Genomic DNA, 17,827 nt, shown 5'->3' on the forward strand with positions numbered 1-17,827 from the left:
GAATGAGAAACAAACATACTCCTTACTGATGTTCTGTTATTGAGTTATGCAGAGTTGGACTTGAATCACAAAATGCATAACTATTTATAATATTTTCTTATTATATATTGCATATACACTGTAGCTTAAAGTAAACAAAATGTTTGATAAGTAGATGATACAATTAAGGAAAATAAAAGTGAGAAGAGATGAAATTCTGTGGTTAATTGATAAAAATTAATAAATCAGCTGGTCCATTTGAGATTGTACAGTGTAGTTATTCTAAAATACATACTGAATAAATTAGTAGAAAACAAGAAGACAAGAATTACTCAGTTTATAAAAGAACTGGATTTGAGGAAGAATTAGCATGGCATTGGTTAAGAGAAATCCTGTATAACCAACCTTCTGGAATTCTATAAGACTTAAATAAAAACTATATTGTATTTATATTATATTTCTAAGCATGCATCACTTGTTTGCTGTTACTTTGGACATACAAATTAGGAAGAAAGCTGGATGCCACAGTTAACCAGTCTTCTATTATTTCTGAACTGCATGATCAAAAGCTAGCATTTCAAATGATCTAAATCTATTAACAATAAAACTGACCTTAACTTTATGATTTGTTTTACTACTTATATAAAAAAGGGACTGCAGCAAAAGGACTGAATATAGGTACATAGAGTGTATGTATATCCTGGCTTATTGAGCCTAAATCTGATTTTTTTTAAAAAAAAGTAGATTTAAGGACAGGTCTTCTTAGAGGCTGATAATTGAATTAAGATCCAGAAATGAAAAGTAAAAATAAAAAGAGAATTCTCACACTAGGTGGAAATCAGGAATGGAGTTCCCTTCTACTGGGAAGATCTCTATTGAGAATGATTATTTACTTTATTCATAAATTACCTAGAATGAAGAATAAATAGTGAATTAGTAGTATTTATGTGTTTTTGTATTTATATCCCTCTATATCTCCATGGAGCTCAAAGCACCATGCATAATTCTTTTGTCTTCTTCAGAATAGATTTGATTAACTGATAGTGAATGAAGTAAGATCATCCAGTAAACTTCATAGCTGTGTGGAGATTTTAGTGTAGTATGACCCTCAACCCCATACCCCACATAATACCACACTGATTCTGAATTTGTACGTGATTACCAAGTACAGTAGAATCTTGTTTAACCAACCTTCGCTTATCCGACATTCCGTCTTATCCGACGCCCCTAAAAAAAACACAACATGCATAAATCGGCGATGAGAAAAGTGTGCCGCTTGTTTGCGAGCATGAGTGTACACTTTCTTGTTGCTCCTGACAGTGCGGCACCGCAACACAAAAATCAATTGCAACAGGCGCAGTAGATCGGTTTCTTTTTTTTTTTTTTTACTGTACTCAATCGTTACTGTGTGTTATCCGATATTTTCGCTTATCCAACGTTCTGCCACCCCATTTATGTCAGATAAGCAAGAGTCTACTGTATATAAATTGGTGATATTGCATGATGCAAATAGTTGCTGAAGATAACCCCAAGCAGAGTGAATGGAGAGCCAATTTGTTAAATAGCAACCAGTTTTAATCATATATGTACTAGTATGCTCTTCATTGCCAGTGACTGCCCAAGAATAAAGATTTTGGTCATGGTGGTAGAGCAGTGAAGATGTCATTCAGTGTGAAGTGGCAGTGAGATAAATATTAGTTTGTATTTATTTAATATATTTTGCTTTTGTGGTATAAATATCACAGTGTAGTTTATAACAAATATCAAGCAATAAAAAAGATAAAAGAACAATCTGAATTTCTTCTCCTTTATGATGCTTTTATTCTTTTTAAAAAGTTGTTGGCCTTCAATTGCAAGGTAAAAATAAAATGATTTAATTCTATGCTATGGATGTTAAAAATTACACTGAAAATAACAGTTGTCATGTTATGTCTTATTAATATTAATATCTGGAAGAACAATGAAAATGGTTTCTGTGGAAGATCTCTGCCCTTGATCAGAATTATATGGAGGAAAGTACTCTTCAGGTGCCATCTGGTTTGTTTAATTCAAAACCAGTTCTCTGAACTGTGCTTGGGAATTATTAGTCAGCCAGTTGAACTGATACAAATTAAAAAAAAAGAATCCATTAAAAAGCTTAGTTGCTTTTTGTAATAGTTTCAAAGGGAGACCAGTGTAAAATTATAATAAGACGATTAAGATATGGTTCATCATAGCTAGATCAGAATATTTCATAAAATATCAAAGTTGGAATTTTGTGCAAAAGATCTTCTGGCAACAAACAAGTTGCTAGGCCATTCACTAATCTAAGAATACTTCATAGTGAAGGATCAGTGGGAATCCTGATACCAGCTGAAGATCCAAACTGATTGAAATATTGCTACATTACCCAGACTTCATTTCAACATAGTAATGTTCATCCATCAGGTTTCTATATCAAGCACTAATCTAGAAAATCCACACATATTTTCAATCAAAACCTTTTTTTCAGGTAAGATTATCAACAAGCATAGCCTATGATAACTAGCCCTAGCCTCTGAAACAGCCTACTTCTAGGTAATTATATCACAACCTCCCCCCGCCCCCAAATAAGACATTAAAACAAGGCTCTTGGGGATAAGATGAAAAATCATGCTACCCCATGTACACTTGGCTGGACATTTTTATAGGGGTTGCTCAGTATGTGCTGGATTAGAGTGGGATATAAATCACAGTACATAAATAAATGACTAAATTTTCAGGTTTAAAGACACTGCATCAATAAATACTAATTTCTGAGAGGTCACAGGAGAAAAGGCCATCAAGCCTTCATTTCTCTTTATGAAATTTTTCAGCATAATTAGCTGGTCATTGGGAATAGAATACTAGGCTAAGTAGACCCTAAATCTGATACAGTGGAATTATTTTTTTTAAAAAAAATATAATTTTATTAAGAATATTGAATATAACAGTAACATCTAATACAAACTAAACTTAAAGAAAGAGAAGAGAAGAGAAAAAATAAAAGGTGCAAGTTAAAGGAAAGAGAGAGAGAAGAAAGAAAAAAGTAAGAATATAATAAAGAAAAAAATATAAAGAAGGTACTTTGAACCTTCATCACAACAAGTGTAAACAAGTTTAATGACCCTCCATCCCCTCTGTCAGTCCTCCCAGGTAAACCAGACAGGAAACTCGACCAGATGAGCTAATTTTATTTTATTGTAAGGCTACATTAACAGAATCTTGCAAGCCTGAAAATACAAATCTCTCGCCGTCACTTTTAACAGCCTGATACGTTAGGGTGGATCCTTTTTAAGTTTCTTTCTTTGCCCGTTATTCAGCTGTGGGCTCTTCCCCTTTTTATCAAATTGTTCCCTAGGCAGCATCTCTTCCCCTCGTCCCTCAAGGTCATTCCCACATACCATTACATCCTCTAAGGTTATAAACAATTATATCTTCATCCCATATCCCATTCTTTATCTATAGACAAATCCATAAAGCATCATCTCTTCAGTCCTGGTGTCAGCAGAAAGTCCACAAAGGGTTACCAGAAGTAATCTGTCTTCCTTTAACCTTGATCAAATAAACCAACTTTATATTCCTTCCTTTTACTTCTAACAGTCTTAATCTTTAGCTCGTTCAAATATTGTCATAGGATTTTATTTCTCTTAATTTCTTCTTTGTCCCATCACACAGAGTTCTTTAAGGCTTTAAAAAGCCTCTTTTGTAAATCCAATAAGAAAAAATTGTCCAGGTCACTCTCTTGGTTTATCATTTGTATTTCCTTTTTGAATTTTAAAACAGCCAATTTCTTTTGCAGATCCAATGAAACATCCTTTTCCAAGTCATTCTCTTGGCCTGTTAATTGTAAATCTACTTTCAATACCGTCTCTATCTTGTCAGATAAAATTTGTTCTACATTTGTCATTTCTTCAATAAAATCTTTTGGAGTAATGTTTAGATTACTTACTAAAAATAAAGGTATACTTTTAAACATTCAGCACCATTATCAATTTTGATTTTTTTATATATACCTGTATAATAATTCAATTTCATAGAACCCATTTATACAAATGATTCAGTTCACTATCAATTTCACGACTGTACTGAGAAATAATGACACATTCATAGTCAGTCTAACTTATCCAATATAAAGTTGTGAATTTTGTTTTATTGGATAACTAATTATATTTTCATAGTAAGAATTAGATAAATTACTGATTAGTGGATCAGTAATCACAAATGTTTGGACATACCTGAAGTGTTTGATTTTTTTTTCAGCAAAAAATTAATGTTGAGTAACTAAAAAAAATATGTTTAATTGTTTGCTAGAGGGTTGTGCAATGATAACTAAGTTACTATATTTTTATGCAGAACTGGAAAAAATCCTTGAAAACGAAAAGATAAAGAAGAGGGAGTCTGTCAGCCAAAGTGAATGGGCTAGGAAGAATACATTTGATGGATTAGTTTTTCCTGCAGAAGACACAGCAGAATATGTCTTTTTCCAGAAAATTATAACGGCAGTTCAGAACTGGTTTACTCTTTTCGGTTGGTCTAAAGGACCAAATCCAATTTCAATTCCATATTCTCTAAGACGGTAAGAGCAAACAAATTGTTATCATAGACAACGTTTTTCTAAAAATGAATGCTTTATTAAACTTAGGAAATAGTTTAGTATGCATGGGGGAGTTGGAGGAAGCAGCCGCAATATACATAGTTATAGTTGTAAATAAATTTAAAAAGTTAAAATATCCACCTAATTAATAGTTAGAAAGGGACATATTTTTATGCATGACTTGATCTGGCTATACACAGTATACCATTCATAATGTATCTTTTAAAAAAAGAATAAAATATTATTGTCCATCATATTTAATTATATTAAAACTTGGCCAATGAACCATATTTTTATTTTCATTTTAATGCTGTGCTTCTCTGGAGTAAAATTTTACTGAAGTAGGATGCATCCATGTCTTCCTCATTTGCTAAAGTTTCTGTTAAAATATTTAATTCTAACAGAGTACTCTTATCTTGGTTTGAACTTTTGTAACACCATGATGTTGATGGAATTAGGTATTTAAAATTGTCTGTTTCCCAGTACATCTAAAATAGAACTCTGATACGTGTATCAGTGACTCTGTAAAAAATGCAGTGGCAAATGCTATTTTTTTTCTGTTCACATTTATAATTAGTTCTTCTAAGGAAGTATAATATTAAAAACAGTAATGTCAAATGTGTTTCATGTTATATATACACAGGTACATAAATTATGCTTACTGTCATTTTTTATATTTGAAGCAGCTGATACAGCAGAAAAGCTACTTCAAAACATTCATTTATTTCCTTCATTTAAAAAATGTCATGTATCAGGACCCCAGAAATGTGCCTTCTCTGTAGCAGCACCCACCCTCTGGAATGCCTCCCCCCTCGAGATCTGCATGCCTCCCCCCCAATTGTTTAGAATGGCCTTGAAGACCTGCCTTTTTGCACAGGCCTTTGGCAAGGGAGAGTGAAGCACCCTTGCTTCCTTCTTGTTGGGCTTGTTCTCGCCATCTTTTATTTATTATTTGTCATAAAATGTATTTTTCTTGTTTTAGTTGTTGTGAGCTACCTACAAATAGTAGTAGAACAAATATGGCAAAAGAAAGCAAAGATCATACCAATAGTTATAGGTGCCTTAGGTGCAATCCCAAAATGTCTGGAGCACCACTTGAACATCATCGGTATTGACAAAATCACCATCAGTCAATTGCAAAAGGCAGCTTTACTTGGAACAACTTATATCCTGTGATGATACCTTTAACACCATCAAACAACATCTGCCTATCCCAGGTCCTTAGGAAGGACTCAATAGGTACATAAAATCCCAAATCCAGTCTAAACATCTGGCTGACTGTGTGACCAACCATCATAAATACAACAAAAATAATAAGTTATCCACTAGGAGGTTCTTTAATATTATCTTGTTTTTAGTAATAAAATGGATTTATTTCTATTCTCTGTCTAGTGATATTTGTAAAATTCAAATGACTTCATCAGATGAAAAACTTAAACTAAATCTTAGCAAGGATATCAAGACAATTTATGACATGTTGCTTCATTTAAGTGGACAATTATTGCCTGGAATTAGTTCAAGTCAAGCTTTGCCTTTTGATCCCATCCAGCGAGTGGTGCAACTTCACTGGCAACATTCTACAATGATCACTTTTCTCAAGTATGTGCTTTGAAAATACTAGTATAAGTTGCATATAGTTTCAAAACTTTTCCAGATCAATACATTTTTCACTGAAGTGCTAATATCATACTGGATCTTCCCAAAAAGAAATGATATTAATTTTGAGATTGAACTAAAAAAAAAAAAAAAAGACATATATATATCTTTGTATAGACACACTGGCCAGAGGCCACACTCCATAAATGGGCAAGGTAAGGACAAAAATATAAAATTAATATTAATTCAATTAAAAGTTGTTAACTTATTTCACAGGCAAATAATGTTAATTATCTAATTTGTAAAATTAATAAAACATATGGAAGTACATACTGTATATCCTTCCTTCCTTCCTTCCTTCCTTCCTTCCTTCCTTCCTTCCTTCCTTCCTTCCTTCCTTCCTTCCTTCCTTCCTTCCTTCCTTCCTTCCTTCCTTCCTTCCTTCCTTCCTTCCTTCCTTCCTTCCTTCCTTCCTTCCTTCCTTCCTTCCTTTGCAGTAAATAGGAAGTTGATGATAAATTGAGGGGAGAGAGGACTGAACTGGGAAGAGATGAGAAAGGGAAGTACAATTCAGGATGGAAACGAGAAGAAAAGAAAATGGCACATACTTATCCTATAGAAAATCCTATTGAGTTCAATGGTTTTTATTCCCAAGTATTCTCAGGACTCCTATTCTGTGGTTATGAAATCCTGCAACAGGCTACTCCTCTGCTCAAGAGGGATAAATGTTCTTGTGGGAAGAAATCATATGTTTAGCATCTCTTTTGGAGAATGTCATGTTTATCATATTTCATACTTATGGCTATGGAAAAAAACCCGTGAAGTTAGTGCATTCACAGGAAGTTGAAGAAAGGGTCATTCTTTTCCAATATTTTACATTGTTTCTAATTTTTTTTCATTTTGTTTGGATGTTGATATTAGGAGTCAAGGAGCATCTCTTTCCCACATTATGCCTCAGTTTCTTCTTGACTTTGAAGATTATACAATATGGACCCATTTACAGCTTATGTTGACGGTAATTTATCTAGCCGAACTTCGTATTTTTCAATCTTAAACTTAGTATAATAATAATATAATTAAAAAGGATCTTTTCCTTGGTGGTATGAATATAACTAATAGTATAATTTTTAAATTTTCTACTGTATAGCTACCGCTTTTTATTTTTGTTGTGAGTTATTTACAAGTGATGGCCAGAATGTAGTGCTTCAATGAAACCTACATGAGGAAGGAAATGTACAGATTTGTATAAGGCTGTCTGCTGAAAATACATGAGATTTTCTCTTTCCTAAATAGCAATCTATTAACCTGAAGCATATTTGAAAGTAGATCCAGTTAACAAATAAATGTGGGTATGACTGCAATACCACTTTTATAGTCCCATATAGAACATTAGGCACAGTATTTTCTGCATCCACAGATTTATTACTATTACTACTACTACTACTACTACTACTACTTTATTAAAATTGAATGTCACCAGAATATGCAGAACAACTTAATCTATAATAATTATATTTCAGATGGATAGTTAATATTAAAAGCTCATTGTTGTATAAGATAAAAGAAAACCAAAATGTAAAACAGAATTGTTTCATCTTTATTTAAAGATTAAAAAATCTGATCAAGTTGACAGTTATATTTACATTTTGGATGACTCTATCTTTGAGGCTATGAGTAAGCGAGCCTGGACAGATGTGCTACTTCAAATATACAAGGTGAGATGAATATGTCTAAGCTTGATTGACATAATGTAAAACTATTGCTTGTGTTAGCAGCAATTATGATAATGCAAAATAGATAAAGCATTACTACTTTTTTTGTATGTACAAATTTAATGGGTGCATTTTCATGATGCCAAAGCCTTTTTGGGAGACACAGTGTCTATACATTAGGATGTAAGGGCAAGCCACATATAGCACAAATCATGGCTAGAAAATTACCTTCATATTATCATATTCATCAATCCTAAATTGATTGGACAGCTTAGAAGGGATTCTGTGGTTAAAAAGGAAAAAAGCAGACTGAATCTGGACACTTGCAAGCCTTAGTGAATTCTCTGAAAGATTGAAAGAAGACAACCTGTCTAAAAAAACCCAAACGTCTCCCACAAGAGGAACTGTGTAAGAACATTATTCAGATGAGCACAAATACACTACAGTGACCCAGAACACCAGAAAAAGGAAACAGACTGTCTATACAACAACTTCCAACAAAATGGATACCCATGCAACTTTATCAGAATGTGCCTGACCATTCAGCCCACTACAGCACAACCAGCACAAACTATGAAACACTATCATACATCAAAAACCTATCAGAAATAACCAAAAACTATTACAACCATATGGCATCACCATGGCACAAAAACCAACTAAAGCCCTCCAAAGCATCTTAAGTAAACCAAAAGACCCAGTAGAAGAAAAAACAAGAGTCATCTACAACATACAGTATAAGGACAGTAATAGCCATTATGTAGGACAGACAGGCAGAAGACACAATGAAAACTCCTTAATCTCACAACGCATGGACAGACTCAACCATAGTTTCAACTGGCAAACTGTGAGCGTCCTAGACCAAGGGCTAAATCCAAAAATGCTAAGGAAACAAAAAGACCAGAACCCATCCTCTCCAGCAGCTTACATCCAGATAAGCAGGAATTAACACCAGATAAACAATCAAGCAGAAAACAATACCCTAATCAAGGAACTACCAAGGAGAAAACCACACCCCCATCAAAACTGGCAGGGCAAGCTACTGTATATAAACAGGGAGCAAAACCCATACTCACACTGATGATGTTACCTAGTTGGGTAACGAAACGTCTGCAAGCAAACAACCAAGCTCAGAGAGCACCAAGGACTCCACAAAAAAATCTGTTTTGCTTTGTTTTTAAAATACAAAGTAAATGATGGAAAAAGTGGAAGTAGAGTTTAGTCCATTTGTTAGGGACACAAAATTAAAGGGTCTAGTTTCCAAAGGTTTTAGTAGGGAATTGCTTGAATATAAATGTAAAGGTGAAATCTAAAAACTACTGCCTGTTTGGGAGCTAAACAAGAAAGAGTAAGAGAGTTGCCAGCAAGGAAGAATGGAATACCCTTTTTGAAGGTAATTGCCGGCTGGAATCCTAACTCAGAAGTGCTCCATTTAGGAAGGATACTTTGTTGCAATATTTTGGTGTAGATCTCACTTATCATAATATATTACTGTACTAAATAATTTCAGAAATATTTGCTTAATTACAGAAATTTCTGCACTTCATGTGTTGATTCATATGTCCACTCGATGGCAGCAGAAAGATACAGAGAACATTCTTTGTTGCTATCTAGCAGTTGTCCAGATTTCTACAGTTTAGATTGGATACCCCTAATCTTTAATCCAACACATTTTAGGGCACTGAGCTGGGAAAATTATTTTGGAGAATACTTTCAGAATCAGTAATGCTGTAGTACTAGCCCTGTTTAATAATATTTATTTATTTATTTATTTATTTATTTATTTATTTATTTATTTAAAATTTAGCCACCACCCATCTCACAAGGGAATGACTCTGGACGGTTTACAATAAAAACAACAAATACATATAATTAAAATACAATAAAAATAGTATAAAACTACAGTAAAAATACAATAAAAAACAAACAAATAAATAAATAATAATATCTTCCAAGGTGCTGCTGGTAGAAAAATTATTAACATACAGGAGCATCTTCAAGGTGCTAGCCACCCCCAGGGTTGGTTGCCCCTTTTTTTGCCCCATGCAAGTTGGCAAAGCTAGGTATTAATTGCTTTCTGGAAGATCAAGAGAGTAGGGGCCTGCCTCACCTCTGGGGGGAGGGTATTCCATAGGGCAGAGGCCACGGCAGAGAAGGCCCTCCTTCTGGGCCCTGCCAGTTGACATTCTTTTGCTGATGGGGCCCTCTCTGCTTGACCTGGTGGGATGGGTCGATATAATGGGGGTGAGATGGTCCCTCAGGTAACCTGGTGCCGTGCCATGTAGTGCTTTAAAGGTGATAATCAACACCTTGAATTGGACCCAGAAGCAAACTGGCACCCAATGCAGCTCCCGCAGCAAAGGTGTAACGTGCCATCCTAGGAGCACCTAATATCATCCACGTGGCTGCATTTTGAACCAGCTGTAGTTTCTGGATACTCTTCAAGGGTAGTCCCATGTACAGCGCATTGCAATAGTCTGTATGGGAGGTGACTAGGGCATGAGTGACTGAGTGGAGGGCCTCCCGATCCAGGAAAGGGTGTAACTGGTGCACCGCATGTAGTTGAGCAAAGGCCCTCCTGGCCATGACTGCCACCTGCTCTTTCAGCAGGAGTTGTGAGTCCAGGAGGACCCCCAGATTATGCACTGGGTCTGCCTGGGGCAGTGCAACCCCATCCAGAACCAAAGATGCTAAACTTCGGGACACGGAGGAGCCCCCAATCCACAGCCACTCTGTCTTACCAGGGTTCAGCTGAAGCCTGTTATTCCCCATCCAGGCCCCCACAGCCTCCAGGCACTGTGAAAGGGTAGTCACAGCATCACTCAAATCACCTGGGATGGAGATGTATAACTGGGTATTATCTGCGTATTGATGATACCTCATCCCATGGTGGTGGATGATCTCACCCAGTGGTTTCATTGTAGATGTTAAAAAGGAGTGGAGAAAGTACCAAACCCTGCGGCACCCCACAAAGGAGGGGCTGTGGGCTGGACCTCTCACTCTTTATCAACATTGATTGGGACTGGCCCTGGAGGAAGGAGGTGAACCAGCACAAAACTGTCCCATCCACCCCCAACTCCCCAGGCCAACCCAAAAGGATACCATGGTCGATGGTATCTAAAGCTGCTGAGAGGTCAAGAAGAGCAAGGATGGATGCACTACCTCCATCCCGCTCCTGCCAGAGATTATCCAAAAGTGCAACCAATGCTGTTTCTATCCCATATCCGGGCTTGAAACCTGATTGAAAAGGGTCCAGATCATCTGTTTCCTCCAGGATCCTCTGGAGCTACAATGCCATCATTTCTCAACCACCTTCCCTAAAACGGGGAGGTGGGAGACTGGACAAAAATTGTCCAGTGCAGTGGGATCCAGCGATGGTTTCTTGAGGAGGGGGTGCAACAGTGTGTCTTTAAAGGCCACTGGAAACATTCCCTCCCTCAAGGATGAATTTATCATCACCTTGACCCACCCACCCACACATCACCTCCTGAGCTGCCTTAACCAGCCAGGTGAGGCATGGATCTAATTGACAGGTGGTGGCATTTACAGCCCGGAGGACCCTGTCCACTTCCTCAGGTCTTACAGAATCAAATTGCTCCCAGATAACAGGGTAAGTACATACCCCAGGCATCTTCACAGGCCATGCCACATGCTTGGTATCCAACTGGGAACGTATCCAAACGATTTTATCCTCCAGATGGCCAGAAAACTCCTCTGTGCAGCCAAAAGATATTGGGTGATCTTATACAGGGCTGCTGGGCACCATTCTGTGGATGCAATAAGAGTGGAGAAGTGTTGACATTTTGGTGCTCTTACCGACACAAGGTAGGCCTTAATATTGGCTTTAGCCTGTGTTCAGTTGGATTCAGTCCTTGCTTTCCTCCAGTGGTGCTCTAAATGTCTCATCTTTTTCAGAACCCTCAACTCCTCTGTAAACCACGGGGAGTATTGGGCTCAATGGGTCAAGAGAGGTCACACAGGCGTGATCTTGTCCAAGGCCTCGGCTGCCTTCCTATTCCAGGTGGCGGCCAGGGCCTCTGCTGGACTGTGCAGCAGATTGGTGATAGCACCCAGCTGTCTTTGGAAACCCATTGGGTCCAACAGTTGCTGGGGGCAGACCAATTGAATGGGTCCTGCCTTCCTGTGGAGAGGGGTAGTATAGGAGAATCTCAGGGCCACCAGGAGGTGATCCGACCATGACAAGGGGGACAGATGTAATTCTCCCTTCAGATCACATTGCCACTGCTCTGTCAAGAAAACCAAGTCCAGTGTGAGGCAGGCTGGTACAGTAGCAACAGTCTTAACTGTTCTTGCAAACCCAACTTCAGGAACAGGGTCTCACAGCCGGTCACTTGTGGAGCAGGGCCCCTTAAGACCAACAGAGATTCCCGGATGACAACTGCTACCCCTCCTCCCCTGCCCTGGGGTCTTGGCTTGTGCCAAACTTTAAACCCAGCTGGGCAAATTTCCAAAAGGGGAACCCCCCTTTAGGGCCCAACCAGGTCTCGGTAATACACACCAGGTCTGCTTGCTCCTTGGTGATCAGATCACATATAAGGGGGGCCTTGTTGTTAACTGACCTGGCGTTAAAAAGCAGAAGCTGAAAGCCAGGGCTGCCTTGGAACTGCTATCTGGGGCCTGGGTCTGAGTAAAGAGGGCTGGAACATGCCACTGGTAACAGACACCAGGGGCGCCTTCCCCGAGAGTGGCCCGCCCTCTGACTCCCATCATATCATCATCATCATCATCATCATCATCATCATCATCATCATCATCATCATCATCATCCTGGCACAGAATACCCCAGACTTAACAATTGTTGATAAGAAAGACAAAAAAGTCTGGATAGTGGACATTGCAATACCTGGAGACAGCAGATTAGAAGAGAAAGAACTGTAGAAAATCACAAAATATAAAGACCTGCAAATAAAAGTAGGATGACTATGGCAAAAGAAAGCAATGGCAGTACCAATAGTTATAGGCACCTTAGGTGCAATCCCAAAACATCTGGAGCACCACTTGAACACCATTGGCATTGACAAAGTCACCATCAGTCAATTGCAAAAGGAACAGCTTATATCCTGTGACAATATCTTTAACACCATCAAACCATCAAACAACAACATCTGCCTACCTCAGGTCCTTGGAAAGGACTCGATAAGTGGATAAAAATGCCAAATTCAGTCTGAACATCTGGCTGATTGTGTGGCCAACAATAATAGTTGTTTATATGCCACCTGACTCCCAGTGATTCAACTGAAACATTGAAAGTAGTGATAAAGGTTTGGTTTGCTATAACTGGGAAGGGAAGGAATGCAGTTTGCTAGACATAATGCAAATGTTCAGGGTTCAGTCTGTAATAGTATTACAGTGTAACCTTATGACTATCTACCTAATATATACCACTGAGGTCACTGGGATTTTTATCCCCGGATAAGAGTGGAAAAAATTATAGGTTCAATGAATGTAGTTCTTACATTATATTAGACCACTGTTGTAACAAAGAATCAATAGACATTTTCTTTTTAAAAACATGAGCATTCATAGTTACTTGAGTTTGTTTCTAACACTGATTAGAACCCCTAAGTCCATGTGTGGCATTCAGCAAAGGTAAATATGAAACATGAATGTTCTTATAATAGCATCACAAGTTATAAAATGTAACTCTTGCATAAATAGAAAGACTGGAAAATAAAATTTGATTTAGTAGGACTTTACATAAATGTACAATTGGTTATTGGTAAGAAGCAATATAGCTTGCTGTTTCAGATTCTGATTCTCCAGCGAGTCTCTGTTCTTGACGACGTTAGTCAGACCAACACAGAAGATGCACACCACCTTCCAGAAATAAGCATTGATCCTTTGTCAAGTAATATATATTCTTCATCTGAAAGAATTCTTCTTATTTGGATGAACAGACATTTTGAGAAGTCAAGAAAAATTGTGTGGAAAAATTGCAAGAAAGGTGGGGAAAATCACTGAATTTGTTAAATGTGTTTGTAGACTTCTTTCCCTTGCTGTACAGGAAAGGATTTTATTTTATACCAGTGCTGTAATTTCCTAAGGCAGTTTTATAATTTTATGGTTGGTATATATCATTTAATTTGTTCAAATACTGCATTATAAAGTTCCATTTTCAGAAATGTAATTTCTTCTCTGAACAAAATTTCCACTGACACACTTTTTCTACAAGCTGTTGTCTATTGACTCTCCCTTGCCTTAATAACTTCCATTCATTGATAGACTAGTGATGGGAGGTTGGGAAAAGAAAAGACCATGATTTTATCACTGACATAGGCTAGAAAGGGAAAGTGACAGAATTCTTGTCAATCTTACCTGGGGAGGGGGGGAAATCCACCATTTTTTAAGGTGATAGGTCCCTTCCGAAGGGGCAGGCCAGCCAACAGTCCAGGATGAAATTACTGTGAAGGGCTGTGATCAGTGACTGGTTGGGGGCAGAGGTGCGTGATCTCACCACAGCACGTAGTAGCCAATTAGTTTATTACATCATTGAAAATATGGTAACTGTAAATGGTAGAACAAATTTTTTTTGGTATTGATTGCAGTTGCAATGCAGAATTTCAGTTAGATGAGAATTAGCATTTAAAATAAAGTGCAAAATATTCTTATAATTGTATTATTTGAAATATATATTTTTGTACATCTAAAGATTTATTACATGGTTTGTGATACAAACATATAGTATACATATGTACGTATATATGTAGTATGGCTGTATGTGTGCCTTGAAAAACATTTTGGAAGAAATTCTCTGGACGCCCAAGCATAAGCAGAAGACCTGCTATTCATGTTACTCAGAAAACTATGCTGCATCCTAATTTTCTGAATAACATGAGTAACTCAGGTTATTCTGCATCCTAATACAGTAGATCTTAATCAGTCCAAAAAGTCTATACGTAGAATAATATTTTCTAAAATAATAGTAACAATAATAGCAAATTACAAAGTAGATAGCTTTTAATGCAACGCATTGACTTTATGATTGGCTAGTTCAAATAGCACTGAATTGTTTTTAATAGCCCTGCTATTTGGAATTTTTTAGTACATAATTTTCCAGTTGCCTAAGATACTTTAATATACATAGATACAGAGTTAATAGGCCAAGTACATATAGATATAACATATAAGTACAAAAGAGCAAGAAAGAAACTAAAGAAATGATCATGCACCTTTTTCTTTACTTAAAGGGCTAGATTTCAGATAAGCTTTGAGTTATTTCTTATCCCTCAAATTAGATGTATTAACTTGTAAGCAAATTCAGGTTGGCACTGAGTGTCTAGTGAGATCAATGAAAATGAGGAAGCTCTGACTTAGATTTCATATACTTCAAAGATATTGAATCATCTTTGTATCTTGTTAATCTTGCCTTGGCATTGCTTCAAGCTTTTAGAATTGAAATACTTTAATTACTTTAAATATTAAAAATGTCCGAAGTTATGCTTTTGAATTGGGTTACATTTTAATTCATTATAATGTTTACCCATGAGCCCACTGTTGATGCATTGTTAGTTGATAAATATTCTAAGTGATGAGCTGTATTAATTATTAAAGCACACAAATGTAATTGTCAGTCAAGACATATGGGGAATTGTAATTAATAGATTTGCTAGTTACATATTCATACAGAAAACAAGTAATTGTCGAGATTTGAAAAAGCACACACTGAAGCAGAGGTAAAGCTAGTCAACCTAGCTATATATCAGTAAACAGAAAATGTTTCATTTACATAATAGAATACAGTTTCATTTGTTAGAGAAATAAATCCAAGTAATTCAAATACATTCAACAAATTTATCATGTACTGTATACTAATATTCAAATATAGATATGTATAAATAATAACAAAATTCATCATTTTAGAAGTAATAATATATTTAATGATATGAACATATGGTTAATTTCCATGGTGTCCAGCTATTAACTACAGTACGCATATAGACAAACAGACAGACATATACCACATGCCCCCTGTTAGAGCAAATGGAATATTTAACATTGCCCTATATGTGCACAGGTTTACAGTCAAGGGATCGATTCCTCAATAGAGCTGTTACATCTGTATCCCTTAAACATGGGAAAAACATTTCTCACTCAAAGAGACAAAGTCTTGCTCTTTTAACCAGTCCCATCCTGACTCATTTTAATAGCCAGAAGGCACAGGTCAAGTAAGCAGGTAGTAATCCTCATTTCTCTACAAATATTGTCTGTATCCTCAAGGTCTACTAGCAAAAATAAAATAAAATTCCAAAATAACAGGGCTGCTAGTTGTTGAGTTTACAGTTTTATGACCTACCTTGTTACTCGAGTCCAATCTGAGGTGAACCTGATTGACTTTATGTCCAAAGAACATATGAATTGTTCGTAGAAAGTCACTGATTATTTTGGTTCCCCCTTCCAATATGTTGATAAAGGAGATGATTTATAATATGGAAGAGCAATACTGGTCTGTTGTGTAAGGATGAAATACAGACAGAAAAGTAAGTACTCTTCCCTGATTTCATTACCACAATGTAGATTAATTCAACATCATGCCAAGGACCACCTTGGCATTCTCTTAGGATGACAGACTGTTAGGCAGTGTGATGGGAAATATGCCAAATGTATCCCTACATTTTCCTTGCCATCCAGATGGAGTATTTGATCAGTTAAACAGAATTCCTATAGAACACAGACACTACACTTATTATTATTTACAATGGCTGGAAGTGCTTTATGGGCCAAAAAGCACCCTTTCCAAGGCTGTCTTAACTTTGAACCACTGTTAAATGAATGGTCGTTAAGCAAGGACTACCTGTAATAGCAAATTGCAGTTTCCCACCATACGTATATTCCCCTACTGCTTCATTATTTGCTCCCAGGCCATTTTCCATTTTCTCTCTCACTGACCTCAATGCATCTCTTTATAGCAGTCCATGATACAATCAAGAATGTAGATTTGTTGCCAGTTGAAAACTGCTACCTCACATACTGTACAGTATGCACATACTGTATATAGAAAATGAAGTTTGCCCCTATGGCTCTGGGTACATTGAAACTATTGAACATGTGTCTTTCTACTGTTCATTTTATAGAGGCATTCAAAGTCTGATTTCTCCAATATTTATATGACTGCCAGGTTGTGCAGACCAATTTATGTTTTCTGACTACTCTCAGATGGTAATTATTTTGTGGCTCTGGGCACACTGAAACTATTGAACATGTCTCTTTCTACTGTTCATTTTATAGAGGCAGTCAAAGTCTGATTTCTCTAATATTATATGACTGCCAGGTTGTGCAGACCAATTTATGTTTTCTCACTTCTTTCAGATGGTAATTATTTTGTGACATGCAAGGTTGCTAAATTTGGGGCAGAAGCTTGTAAAATTTGCCAAGAAATGACTGTCAGTAAGAGTTAATTAGATCCAACAAAATCCTTACACTTTGCACTGTTGTGTTGTTGACTGTTATGTGCTTGGTTATTTTTAGCATTTAGACCCATATTCTATTGTCATAAGTTTGGGGTTTTTTTTTGCATAGAACAATATTTTACCCTTTTCTTTCAATATTTTAGATATAATATCTATACAATTTTATTATCTTTAGAAGAATAGACAGTTATTGTTGTATACCAATATTAATATTAAATACAATTTTAGTATTAATATTAGTTATAATTCATCTTGTAATTCTTTGTAGACTTTATTTTCTTTGTTTCTGTGCTATTAATTATAATCCTTTATGTATGTTTCTCATAATCTATAGGTATGGTCTGAAGGGTTGTAAAATTTTATAGTTTTATGTTATCTTATGCTGTTCAATGGCCAAAAGAACAAACTATGAGAAAACAAAGCAATGTGATGCTCCTGGCTCCTTATGAAGTTACTCTTTTGGAAGTGACTTTATGCCCCTGGATGTTGCACCTCTTCTGCTCCATTCTCAGGAGGCT

At 36.5% G+C, this 17,827-nt stretch overlaps 1 protein-coding gene across 1 annotated transcript in view; it reads left to right on the forward strand.

Moving 5' to 3' along the window:
• The window catches only part of CFAP47 (cilia and flagella associated protein 47), a 212,668-nt gene that overhangs the window by 60,955 nt on the left and 133,886 nt on the right, over positions 1 to 17,827 (forward strand). Inside the window, exons 29-33 of the mRNA XM_088144456.1 lie at positions 4,333 to 4,555; positions 5,966 to 6,172; positions 7,091 to 7,184; positions 7,777 to 7,884; positions 13,651 to 13,846. Coding sequence (XP_088000582.1) covers positions 4,333 to 4,555; positions 5,966 to 6,172; positions 7,091 to 7,184; positions 7,777 to 7,884; positions 13,651 to 13,846 — 828 coding nt within the window. The remainder of the gene's footprint in view (positions 1 to 4,332; positions 4,556 to 5,965; positions 6,173 to 7,090; positions 7,185 to 7,776; positions 7,885 to 13,650; positions 13,847 to 17,827) is intronic.

The sequence above is a fragment of the Python bivittatus genome, unplaced genomic scaffold (assembly GCF_059951505.1).
Source record: "Python bivittatus isolate LINGU-HERP-01145 unplaced genomic scaffold, Pbiv_v1 ctg000350_np1212, whole genome shotgun sequence".
NCBI lineage: Eukaryota > Metazoa > Chordata > Lepidosauria > Squamata > Pythonidae > Python > Python bivittatus.